The sequence below is a fragment of the Notolepis coatsorum genome (genome assembly GCF_963971535.1).
Source record: "Notolepis coatsorum genome assembly, chromosome: 18".
In the NCBI taxonomy this organism is placed as follows: Eukaryota; Metazoa; Chordata; class Actinopteri; order Aulopiformes; family Paralepididae; genus Notolepis; species Notolepis coatsorum.
This window is the reverse complement of record NC_140182.1, coordinates 42,340,329-42,354,115: the sequence shown is the minus strand read 5'-3', so window position 1 is coordinate 42,354,115 and position 13,787 is coordinate 42,340,329. Positions and strand designations below refer to the sequence as shown.

Genomic DNA, 13,787 nt, shown 5'->3' with positions numbered 1-13,787 from the left:
TTCTGGCATGTTGGACGTGTTATTTTTCGTATAGCTTTGCGCTCTGCTCTATTGGAACTGTCCCTTTAATCATTATGCTATCATGAAAACTTTCAACCACATGCACGCTCCTCACCTGCCTGGCCACGCCCACATCCGCTCACACATAAGCGGGGCCATGGCCATACGACCAGCTCCTTCCCTATTTTCACCACCGTGAAGTCCGTGTATAGCACCTCTTCAAGTTCAGTGCTTTAAAGTAGTTAGTTTAGTTATAGGAGCTGTGTTGGCATTGTCTTTTGTTTTTCCCTCTCTCACTAATTTACGGGAGAAAGAAAGGATAATGTCGTCACCACCGGAGAGTCTAGAGGATTATTCTGACCTCCACCAGTGCTTCACATTTGGGCTTCCTCGGGGCGTAGTGGGGCTTGCCTGCTCCACAGTTGTGGCAGGCAGGTGAGCCTCAGCGGCTCCCGGAGGAGAGTGCGCGTCGCTGGGCAGTTCCCCCGCCAGCGTTGCTCTCTGGCTGTGCAGCTGGATATTATTGCTGCGAGAGGCAGTCGGCTGGCCGACGGTCTCTCTGGGTGGGTGGTGTCTTGCGACGCAGGCTCTCTGCCTCTGCTCGATCACGGCAATTGGCGGTGAGTGACGGGGGCGGACGGTCTAAACAGATGTGTCAGTTGTGCGGGGTCGGCTGCTCAGGCATACGGCCCAGCAGAACAGCCGGCTCCAAACGAGGATTCCTCCGTTACCTCTCCCTCACGTCCGAGATACAGGCCTGGCCGTTAACTTGTAGCTAGCCGTTAGCCGGTAACGTCCTATGGACAATTGGGATTGCATGGAGGGGACGGGGGTTCTTGTTTGACGCCCCATAAAAACAGAGGCTTTGTTTTCCTGGGAGCCCCGATTCCGAGTCTGGGTTCGAGTCCCAAGTCTCTGAGGAGGGATGCCCTCTGCCATCCGCACTGGACGTTAGCCCCCGCCTTTCAAAAAGAAAGTGGGTTGTGCTTCCCGGCGTGAGGGATGCGAGCTTGCGTGTTTTTTATCCCCGAGCTCAAGGTGGCAGCGGCCCACATAAAACGGTGCTTCGCTGCCGACGCCACTGTATCTCTGGCAACGCCGTCCTGTGAGGGAGGCGGGTGTTGTCTGCCCTTTTTTTCTTTGGGCTAAAGAAGAGGCAGTCGGCTGTCTGAAGTGACCAGGCCTGCATCGCTATTCCCCACATTACACAGAGGAGAGGTATCCGTTAGCTTGCTGCTGCGTTAGCCTGTAGCTAACGGTGGGCCTGTGAAGGATAGCCTTTAGCTTGGTGCTAACCGTCAGCCTGGAGTTAGCCGTTAGCTTGTTGCTAACCGTTGGCGATAGCCGTGGGGAGGTAGCGGGCCCTGAACACTCTGATTCGGCGTCATCTCTGGCAGAAGATGTCGTCAGCCTGCACCACGGCCGGCCGCAGGATGTGGGCAAAACGTGGAGCGGGACTCCAGCCGTCGCCACTTCTGGCCCTGCCAGCAAGAGGCCATTGTTGCGGCCATTCGTCCTGCGTCCGGGGGTCAGGTAGGACTAGGGATGGGTACCTTTCACATTTGAACCGATACGGTACCAGTACCGGTACCTGTGAATCGATACCGGTACCCAGCGGTACCTTTTTTCGGTACTTTAGTCTAAAAAACGGTAAGAGGACAGTAACGTTACTTTCAGCGTGTTTGTTTATTATTATTAATGCAAACTTCTCTGATCAATATATCACCCATACTACATAAAGCATTTACTGACAATCACGGAATTATAAACGACCCCCCCCCGCCCCCGTTCATCCGCGCATGATGAGTCATAACGTTTAGGATCATGTACAGTTGACATTTTTAATATAGCGTGTATCGGCAACAAACGGCAGTTGATAATCTATATATGCGTTTATGCCTATAACTCACATTCTAGGAATTACTGCAGAAAACGATAAAAACATATTTATATTCTAAACGGTATTTTCATATGAATCTATGAATGAAAAAGTATAACGTTCCTACATCCTGAACGATAGATAATCGATGTTGAATGGGCCATAGTAATGTCAATTTAGCAATACAATTTAAAAAGTTATAGCCCTGCAAAGAAGGTGAACATCTCCATAGGCTTAGAGTGGTGGCAGAGAGTGGTATGAGACGGGCAAACTCCGTGGCAGTTAATGTGTTAACAGTGGTCTGCATTGGTCCACACTATGTTGTACCTTTTTGCACAATGTTAGGTGCGTTGGTCCTTCTCCATTCATTTTCATCCCTCCCTCCCTGCTAAACCGGGGATGGGAGGGGGCTGTCGGGGAGGCTGCTTCTGTCAACTCCTCTATGCATCCCTGTGCAGGTCCCGGTCCTCCAGGCCCAGGTCGGGCCTTGCCCTCGTTGACCTGTTGGCCTGGGTTAACCCTTTTTAAGCCTGAAACGCCTTGAACTGCATTGTATAGCCTGTGTATACGTGCAGTTATGTTTCCGGGGTCTCTTAATGGGTTAATGGAGCAACCATTTTCTGTTAATAAACATAGGGGGGTGGTTGTCTCCCCGGTGTGTTGGTAGCAGAGTCGATTCTCTGGTTGAGCCCGGGTCTGACCCCGGCTGCCCGAGAGTATGCCCCTGCATGTTTCGTGACGTCTGCCAATTGTGACAAAATCTTTCTCTGAACCTCGACCCTGCGGGATTATTAAATTGGCAGCGTCAGAGTCCGTGGCGGAATCTGTTCGCTGGCGAAGTTGGCTAACTACAACTCCGCGAGGTTCGTGGCCCCATGAGATTGTGACATGGTGCACGGCATACCGAACACCCTTTCCCTTAGGCGCCTGTCTAGTCCGCAGTGCTCCGGGCGCAGGTCGAGTTCTGCTCTTAAGACCTGTCGACCTGGATTGAGGGATCAACCTCCCTGTCCGATACGCTGGCGATGTGGGGGGTGGTGTCACCAGTGACCGTCTGGTGGGGTCTCGATGCCGCGGCCTCGTTGACCTCACAAGGCCCCTTTTTCAGGGGGTCCTGGCCCCCGGGATGTGGCCTGGGGCTGGGACCTTCTCCGCGCCCCGCTGCTACGGCCTTGCCACGGGGTTGGGGCTGTGACAGTTTTTTTTTGCTTCACCACCGTTCCCTGGCGGCGTGCGGGATGTGCGTCCGAGTAGTCGCTGGCCCTTCTATACGAAGGTAAGTCCCATGGTCTGCTCACCCTGTGCGTTTGAGGTACTGAACCCTCTTCGCACAGTCGGGTCCGATCTCCCTCCCGTCCCTCACTAGGGGGGGGGCGGGGGGGCCCGGATCCTCCCCGGTATTCTGATGGTTGTAGGGGACCTCAGCGGGTACATCTGTTGGGCTTTCTGCTCTGCTCCACTCTTGTGTTCCAATAGAGCAGAGCGCAAAGCTATACGAAAAATAATGAAGGTTATCCTATAACCCTAGTTATATGAGTATAGCGAGCGCTCTGCTCTGACTCACTGAGGACCCCACGTGTCTTCCGTTTCGGCGGTGAAAGACTGGGGAAGGAGCTGGTAGTATGGCCATGGCCCCGCTTATGTGTGAGCAGATGTGGGCGTGGCCAGGCAGGTGAGGAGCGTGCATGTGGTTGAACGTTTTCATGATAGCATAAAGGGACAGTTCCAATAGAGCAGAGCGCTCGCTATACTCATATAACTAGGGTTATAGGATAACCTTAGTTTCTTGGTACCAGGGAAATTCTCAGATACAGATATTTTAAAATGTAAAATAGACCGATATCCGATAGCAGTAGCCTATTGGTATTGGTGCATCCTTATACCTAATGGCAATTTCCTGTTTGCAGTGATTTTGTATCTGTGTGTAGAGTTTAAGGGTGAGTAAACTGAGGTTAGGTGGGTTTAGCTTCCACTACACCACTGAGCAATATTCATATCTAAGAGCAAATCAATCTCTCCAGTATTTATTCACATTGGAGTGATGTTTCATGTTGATACTATATATATAGGGCCTACACAGTGACTGTGTCTCAATTCAGGGGCTGCATCGTCCGAAGGATGCAGTCTACATTGTGTCCTTTGTAGACTGCGAAGACCAAACCACCTCTGAACACCTCTGTCTCCATACCTGCACGTCACAACCTGCTAAACACCTCAGTCGCTACACCTGTACGTCACAGCCTGCTAAACACCTCTGTCTCCATACCTGTACGTCACAGCCTGCTAAACACCTCAGTCTCTACGCTTGTACGTCACAGCCTGCTAAACACCTCAGTCTCTACGCCTGTACGTCACAGTCTGCTAAACACCACCCAACAGTACTGGAGGCTGACCTAACAGCGTATCATTAAAAACCAAAAACCAAGTTTGTCTGAACATTATGAGTTATGCAGTGATGTAGTTATATCAGAAAAGTCAACAGAATAGTGCTTTGTCTTTTCTGCCTAAGGAAACCATACCTGTGTTCATCGTTGTTTCCATGGACACAGTGAATAAACATGTGAAATGTAATTATTAAACTTTTTAAAACAGATTTGCGGTTCTTATTTATAAAAGAAACAAAAAAATATGGTGGGAACAATAATAGTATCTAATATTTATATTATATTTACATTTAGTCATTTAGCTGACGCTTTCCCAAGTCCAAAGCAACTTCCAAATTCTGTACAACAAGTCAGCAGGAAGGGTACAACTCTAGCAGCTAAGGGTAAGGGACATTGTTCGTCAAACACAATTGCTTGATTGACATGCTTGATTTCATTTCAATATGTTAAGGGGAAATAGAAAGCTGCTCCATCTCCAAAAACATAAGAAATACATTTGAATAAAGTGACATAAGAATGGTCATAGATCCAGAGGTGGAAAGTAACAAAGTATTTAAACTCAAGTACTGCACTTTAGTACACATTTGAGGTATTATTCATTTTTGGGAACTTTGTACTTTTTTACTCCACTACATTTACCTGGAGTTAAAGAAATATTGCATAGAAAACTTGTATGAAGATTATGCACTTTCAAATTTGAATCCTGTCAACTTCAAGAGGACGTAAGAGTCACATTGCTAACACTAAATGACCTCATGTTGCAATTTCATGGTGACGTCGGGTGACCTGATCTGCAATGCTATGGTAGTTTTGGCTAGCGATTATTCCTTTTTTTTAACCAGCCGCATCAAAATACCCTACTTTAGCAGAGTGATAAATCCGTGTTAGAACAGAGACACAGAGGAACCGACACCACTGACAAAGCTATAGTAGTCTAATAGTCCATTCATTGTCTTATAGCTACAGCAGAGAAGGGAGCAGTTGGAAATATGACTCACATGTAAGGGACTATGTGAAGGAGCCTTGGCAATGGGACAGCCTTGGTCACACCACCGTGACTCATCCGCACTTCTAGTGCAGCCTTTGAAGGATACGGCCCCTGAATTGAGACGCATCTAGCACTCGATGTCCTTATACAAAGTCCTTATCTGTTTCGCTATTACACTGCATTGCTGCTGTTATCTTATGCTCAAGGGTATAGAGGAGTATGAGGGCGTTTTCACATTAGGAACGGTTGCCTCCGTTCTGTTCCCGAGAGCGATAGTCCCCCCTCCCCACTCCCCCGCCGGCCAGCTTTCACACTACCAATATCGTTTCCTTCCCGAGCACACTTGAGGGAGCAACACCCCGATACAGCAGGTGGCGGTATGCACCTAGTTGATTTGCGATCTGCCAATGAACACAAGAGTACACTTGCGTCATCTAGTATGCGACAAGTCGTTCGAGAAATAGTCAAAGCCTGTACAACATTTTTGTGGGTATTGTCCAGTTGTGTTTGTATGTTTTCATCCAAATTTCAATCAAGCATTTAATTTCTTCAGAAGACCACACTGATCCTTTTGCGGTCATTGTCGCTGATGTTTTGAACAGGATGGATGGACAATCGAATAGTTATGACGTTGTGTCATCGTCACGTTGTTACAGCAAGCCTCTTCCGGGTTTTGGTACACTTGAATCGTTCCGTGGCCGGGAACGCCTGAATCGTTTCCCAGACCACCTTTTCAAGTGGTCCCGGCCACAGAACGGTTATCCGTTCCCGGGGACGGAACGCAGCGTTCACACTACACGACTTTTGGGGCAATCGTGCTCGGAAACGGCCCTGGGTCCCTAGTGTGAAAGCACCCTGATTGATTCATAGGGTAGCTATGTTCATGAAGTGTTCCTGTCTAGAATAGAGATATCTCTTTGCCTTCGATTTGAAAGAGCTGAAAACTCCTGGCAATGATGAAAACCAGCATTAGCCTGCTGTACCACGTAGTCAGGGAAGACACGAGTCACAGACCCCTAATCTAGACACATACAAGTGCACAATTTTGAATAAAACAAACAAGAAATATGAATATAAGAAATCAATCATTCAATAAATTGTAACATGAGCAGAACTACACAGAAACACATAATGAAATAAGATTGAGAATTGCATTCTAATGACTTTTGTGAGTTACACCAGTTACATCTGATTGCAACATTAAATTGATTTAATTGTTATTCTATGATTTATTGTGGCTTGCAAATTAAATAGTTAGTCATATTTATAATTAGACTTCTCTTTTGTTGCCTCACCTTCCCTCGACACTTCTGCTCCTCTCATGGTCAGCTGACTCCTGTCTTTACTCTCATTGGCCGGTAAGTGCGGAGACAGAGTCGCCTCCCTGTTGCTTTTTGAACCCCATGATGTGCCTGTGTTTCCTGGTTTGACTGGTTTAGTCTCAGACCACATTTGTGACACGGGTGTTTTAGGGTGTGGGGGTGGGAACAGGAGTGGGTAGGGAGGAATAGGCCTGTATGCCTCACCGTCTGTGTGTGTGCTTCCTGACTCTTCTAAAGGTTCATATGTCATACACATGCATGCACACACGCACACACACACAAACACATGCACACACACACACACACACACACACAAACACACGCACGCACACGCACGCACGCGCACGCACGCACGCGCACGCACGCACGCACGCACGCACGCACACACACACACACACACACACACACACACACACACACACACACACACACACACACACACACACACACACACACACACACACACACACACACACACACACACACACAGAGACACACACAGAGACTACAGCATCGCAAAGTACTTAAAATCCAGGGATTGGTAGCCAGGGAAGCAAACTGCATGCTTAGAAAAAAACGATGCTTTACACTCAACTACCTTCTCTTATGGACTAGTTTAACAATACTATGAACTACATAATCACTTCATAATCAAGACTATGGCCTTTGAATTCAAAACAACCTCAATGTGGCATATATCATGTTAGTATGGTCCAGGAGTATGTGTTAGTAATTGCCATCCGACTACAAGCTTTATTTTCTATACTGGCCTTTAGAAGTCTCCACACTGGGGCTGTGTAGAACCATTATGCTTGAGACCGGCACATGCGCCCTCCACCGATGAGACAGAGGACTGAGGCTCTGGGGACACTGTCTTTGGGGCAAACACACGCTACGTATTCCATGGCTCTACTGTGTCTTTGTGTGTTTGAGCACGTGGTCAGAGCCGAGTCTAGCAGCTCTTTGTGGCCTACTTCAGTCATCCCTGCAGGCAGTGTGACGTCAGAGAAAAGGAGGACTGAATGTAAATGTAAGGTCAAATTTATATACATGTAATATAAGCCTTATGTACAGGTAGACTGTATGGCAAGATCTTCAGGATGAGTGAGGGGTTTTATGACGAGGTTAGGTTTTATGATGAGGTTAGGTTTTACGATGAGGTTAGGTTTTATGATGATGGGAGGTTCTAGGATGAGGTTAGGTTTTATGATGAGGTTAGGTTCTAGGATGAGGTTAGGTTCTAGGATGAGGTTAGGTTTTATGATGAGCTTAGGTTTTAGGATGAGGTTAGGTTTTATGATGAGGTTAGGTTTCATGATGAGCTTAGGTTTTATGATGAGGTTTGGTTTCATGATGAGCTTAGGTTTTATGATGAGGGGAGGTTCTAGGATGAGGTTAGGTTTTATGATGAGGTTAGATGAGGTTAGGTTTCATGATGAGGTTAGGTTTCATGATGAGGTTAGGTTTTATGATGAGGTTAGGTTTCATGATGAGGTTAGGTTCTAGGATGAGGTTAGGTTTTATGATGAGGTTAGGTTTTATGATGAGGTTAGGTTCTAGGATGAGGTTAGGTTTTATGATGAGGTTAGGTTCTAGGATGAGGTTAGGTTTTATGATGAGGTTAGGTTTTATGATGAGGTTAGGTTCTAGGATGAGGTTAGGTTTTAGGATGAGGTTAGGTTTTATGATGAGGTTAGGTTTTATGATGAGGTTAGGTTTTATGATGAGGTTAGGTTTCATGATGAGGTTAGGTTCTAGGATGAGGTTAGGTTTTATGATGAGGTTAGGTTTCATGATGAGGTTAGGTTCTAGGATGAGGTTAGGTTTCATGATGAGGTTAGGTTTTATGATGAGGTTAGGTTCTAGGATGAGGTTAGGTTTTATGATGAGGTTAGGTTTTATGATGAGGTTAGGTTCTAGGATGAGGTTAGGATTTAGGATGAGGTTAGGTTTTAGGATGAGGTTAGGTTTTATGATGAGGTTAGGTTTTATGATGAGGTTAGGTGTTATGATGAGGTTAGGTTCTAGGATGAGGTTAGGTTTTATGATGAGGTTAGGTTTTATGATGAGGTTAGGTTTTATGATGAGGTTAGGTTTTATGATGAGGTTAGGTTTCATGATGAGGTTAGGTTCTAGGATGAGGTTTCATGATGAGGTTAGGTTTTATGATGAGGTTAGGTTCTAGGATGAGGTTAGGTTTTATGATGAGGTTAGGTTTTATGATGAAGTTAGGTTCTAGGATGAGGTTAGGATTTAGGATGAGGTTAGGTTTTAGGATGAGGTTAGGTTTTATGATGAGGTTAGGTTTCAGGATGAGGTTAGGTTTTATGATGAGGTTAGGTTTTATGATGAGGTTAGGTTTTATGATGAGGTTAGGTTGTATGATGAGTTTAGGTGTTATGATGAGGTTAGGTTCTAGGATGAGTTTAGGTTTTATGATGAGGTTAGGTTTTATGATGAGGTTAGGTTCTAGGATGAGTTTAGGTTTTATGATGAGGTTAGGTTTTATGATGAGGTTAGGTTCTAGGATGAGTTTAGGTTTTAGGATGAGGTTAGGTTTTATGATGAGGTTAGGTTTTATGATGCAGTGCCTCATTTGTTCTACGTCATGACCTTGTCTTGGGGTCTTGGTTAGGGACTTTATGTTAGGGTATTTTATCATCACTGGGGGTAAACAGAAATCAAACTGAAAGTATCCATCAAAACCAAAACGTGGTGCTCAGAGAAACCAATCAGACGAGGAGAGCAGGAGGAGAAGTGTTCAGGGAACGAGAGGTTCACAACCAGCATGCGCGGGAGAGAGGAGGCATGTTGCGGGAGGTCTGTTAGGGGGAGGGTGGGGGTTACGGGGAGGGTTGGGGTTTACTTGGTTGGAAGCGGGACTGGTGCACGGCGGCCTCGGCAGCAGCGATGGCTATCCCAGCATCTTCTAGGTGGGCCTGGGTCACGCTGCTCTTACTCTGGCTGCGGGAGGGGCCGTGGGAGCGCAGCTGACCGTCAGAGGAAGACTTGGAGCTGCCTGGGCTGCTGTGGGACTTCTCCAGAGGGAGCATCTGCATGTCTGGAGGAGAGAGCAGAGGAGAGGAGAGGAGAGGAGAGGAGAGGAGAGGAGAGGAGAGGAGAGGAGAGGAGAGGAGAGGAGAGGAGAGGAGAGGAGAGGAGAGGAGAGGAGAGGAGAGGAGAGGAGAGGAGAGGAGATGAGAGGAGAGGAGAGAACAGGAGAGAACAGTAGAGAAGAGACAAGGGGAGAGGAGAGAGGAGAGAAGAGAATAGAGGAGAAGAGATGAGAGGAGAAGAGATGAGAAGAGAAGAGAAGAGGATGGTAGAGAAAAGGGGAGAAAGGAAGAGAAGAGAAGAGAAGAGGAGAGAAGATACGAGAGGAGAAGAAAAGAGAAGAGGAAATAAGAGAAGAGAAGATATGAAAAAAGAATAGAAGGGAATTATATGCATTTCATCGAAGAGGTCAAAGCATTTTGGGGTTCAGTGCCTTGTTCAGGGGCTCATGGACGTGGGTAGTTAAGGGAATAAATGAAGAAGAAGGGGAGAGCAGATAATGATCAAACATAATCCCCAAAATATATATATATTTTTTTAAAGATATTTTTTAGGGCATTGCTTGTGCTTTTTTTATTGATAGGATAGTCAAAGAGAAAAATCGGGAAAGAGATGGGGGAGGACATGCAACACATGTCCTGGGCCGGATTTGAACCCAGGACGTTGCAATTACGCAGTATATGCATTAATTTGGTGTGCCACCGGGGCACCGATCCCCAGAATATGTTTAAATAATCATTGATATCATTGATACTTTCATAGCCATGGTTCCTGATTCCATGATAAGCGTGTGTGCAGTGTAATTACAGCTGCAGAGAAAGCATTAGCATTTATATAACCATGACAACAGCCCCTATCTCTATGACAGCTGAATAGCCATCACTTAAATGACTATTTCTGTCACTAAGGAAACATACATTGATGATGAATATGATGATGATGAATAGTTTATTTTCGGTCTTTGTTTACAGATCAATCAAAAACACACTTGTGTGGACTTTCAAAAAGAAAAGAAAAAAATCACAAATGTACATGTTCAAAGTAAGCTCACACACACAATCCAAACTCAATGACCGAAAAAAGGAATAGGCTAAAGCACATGCTTATTTTTGCCTATCCTTTACAATTCTTAAAAACTAAATATACTTTAATATAAGAAAGAAAAACTTAAAATATGCTGCAAGATATATATTTTTTTCTTTTTCAGTTAGCCAATATTGGGGCTGTCTATAAGCTGTTTTTTATGCTGATGTTGGATGGGGTAATACAAACAAAAACAAATAAAACCATTTGAATAGTAATTTTGACACTCGGTTACCATGGCAGTGGTTGAACCTTTGACGCATTTGACGAGTCTGCCCTAGCCGCCAATAATTTGAAATTTATTGGGAGGATAAACCCCTTGAGATATGCTATCTCGTTTTCGAGGGGGTCCTTAACATAGGATACAAAACATACAATACAATACAATACAATACAATACAATACAATACATAATAGAATCAAGCTTTGGCAATACTAAGAACAATCAAATATAATTAACTGATTCCTACAAATACTGTACATGGCAATGAGCAACAGTAAGAGAAGCAGGTCGGCGTGTCGTACCTTTGGCTGGGTCCGGGAAGATCCCGTGGCTTCTGCTCTTGATGACAGAGTTCAAAGGTGAATCATGACTCCCTTCTCCCATTCCCTGACCTTGACCCTGTCCCATGACCTGCCCAGGCCCCGTTCCCGTCCCAGGCCCCCCTGTTACGTGTCCCTGGCCCTGTCCCGACCCGGGTCCCGGCGGGCCTTGGGCAGCGTGGTGGGTCCTACTGTGCTCAATGCTCTCGCTCTGCTCCCTCAGAGGCAGCCAGCGGGGGGTGTTGTCCAGCAGGCCCGTGTCGGACAGGTCGATCAACACCTGACACACAGAGAGAACAAGCAGAAGGCATAAGCAGTAGCTAGCTAGTATGCAGATCCATCAGACAGCTGCTTATTACACGGAGATTCAGGCTGCATCAAAGCCCCACTGTGGAAGATTTGCACTGTGTCCATGACAGATAACTGGGTTAAAAAATGGTGGATAAGAGAGAATGGTGACAAGAAAAACATATATTCATTCATACAAGGTCACTTATGGGCACTTTTGTCTTTACGTTTATGTAAACATTCACATGTTTTGTTCTAGAAATTAGACCAGAGCCTTTTATTGATTTCGCAGCACAGGTCACACCCAACCAGAAGCGCTTGTAGGGGATTTTTAATTCTTAGTGTTTCATGCATCCCTGTTGGCAGGGTTTTCTCTTGTTCAGTCCAACTTGGCATGGCTCTGTGATTTAGATTTAGATTGCTGAGATCGTTTTAGACTGGCCAATAAAAGAAAAAGAAGAAAACAGCAGGCAGAAGAATGCGGACAGCGTAGCATTAAGATTCACATCCTGTTACATGCAGTCTTAAAGGCATACTAAGTAGATGTCACTACAGCACCACCAAAACATAAGGAACTAGTTCAGATCAAACTCAAGATCAAGATCCAGCAATATCATATCAAACTTACCACAAAAAATATCAGAAACACATTTTAGGTTCAACTTGATGGGAAAATAGAATGTTTTGAAAACGGGAGCAGAAAACCGCGGACTGCCCTAGCAGCTTGTTTATCCAATCAGGTGCATTCCATGTGGGGAAATGGCAAATAGGGAGGGCATACATGCACATAATATGCACATAATATGCACTCACTACACAAAGGTTGACACCCAAGCACAGATAAGAAAGATGTGAAAATACAGGCAGAGAGAAGGGTCTCTGCAGATAAAGTCTTTTAAGGATAATTCTACTCACAGTGAGCATCCCTCGTGCATTTAGCACAGGATAAGCACAGTTTATACTATATTACAGGCATGAAATAGTCAGTGACTTAGGTGCTCTTGGGAGGGGGCCATTGATTAGCAGGCTACGTGAGGAAGAGATGCTCCCTTGGAAAACAAACCACTAGAATGCAGCAGGGTGAGAGGAGCTAAACAAACTACCAGAAGACAGCAGGGTGAGAGGAGCTAAACAAACTACCAGAAGACAGCAGGGTGAGAGGAGCTAAACAAACTACCAGAAGGTACAGTAGAAGGGTGAGAGGAGCTAAACAAACTACCAGAAGACAGCAGGGTGAGAGGAGCTAAACAAACTACCAGAAGACAGCAGGGTGAGAGGAGCTAAACAAACTACCAGAAGACAGCAGGGTGAGAGGAGCTAAACAAACTACCAGAAGGCAGCAGGGTGAGAGGAGCTAAACAAACTACCAGAAGACAGCAGGGTGAGAGGAGCTAAACAAACTACCAGAAGACAGCAGGGTGAGAGGAGCTAAACAAACTACCAGAAGACAGCAGGGTGAGAGGAGCTAACAAACTACCAGAAGGTACAGTAGCAGGGTGAGAGGAGCTAACAAACTACCAGAAGGTACAGTAGCAGGGTGAGAGGAGCTAAACAAACTACCAGAAGACAGCAGGGTGAGAGGAGCTAAATAAACTACCAGAAGACAGCAGGGTGAGAGGAGCTAAACAAACTACCAGAAGACAGCAGGGTGAGAGGAGCTAAACAAACTACCAGAAGGTACAGTAGCAGGGTGAGAGGAGCTAAACAAACTACCAGAAGGTACAGTAGCAGGGTGAGAGGAGCTAAACAAACTACCAGAAGACAGCAGGGTGAGAGGAGCTAAACAAACTACCAGAAGACAGCAGGGTGAGAGGAGCTAAACAAACTACCAGAAGACAGCAGGGTGAGAGGAGCTAAACAAACTACCAGAAGACAGCAGGGTGAGAGGAGCTAAACAAACTACCAGAAGGCAGCAGGGTGGGAGGAGCTAAACAAACTACCAGAAGACAGCAGGGTGAGAGGAGCTAAACAAACTACCAGAAGACAGCAGGGTGAGAGGAGCTAAACAAACTACCAGAAGGCAGCAGGGTGAGAGGAGCTAAACAAACTACCAGAAGACAGCAGGGTGAGAGGAGCTAAACAAACTACCAGAAGACAGCAGGGTGAGAGGAGCTAAACAAACTACCAGAAGGCAGCAGGGTGAGAGGAGCTAAACAAACTACCAGAAGACAGCAGGGTGGGAGGAGCTAAACAAACTACCAGAAGGCAGCAGGGTGAGAGGAGCTAAACAAACTACCAGAAGACAG

General features: G+C 46.0%; 1 protein-coding gene across 1 annotated transcript in view; it reads right to left on the bottom strand.

Moving 5' to 3' along the window:
- The window catches only part of pclob (piccolo presynaptic cytomatrix protein b), a gene marked incomplete at both ends in the record, with an annotated part of 168,151 nt that overhangs the window by 47,346 nt on the left and 107,018 nt on the right, over positions 1 to 13,787 (bottom strand). The window contains 2 exons of the mRNA XM_084335184.1: positions 9,440 to 9,634; positions 11,236 to 11,533. Coding sequence (XP_084191310.1) covers positions 9,440 to 9,634; positions 11,236 to 11,533 — 493 coding nt within the window. The remainder of the gene's footprint in view (positions 1 to 9,439; positions 9,635 to 11,235; positions 11,534 to 13,787) is intronic.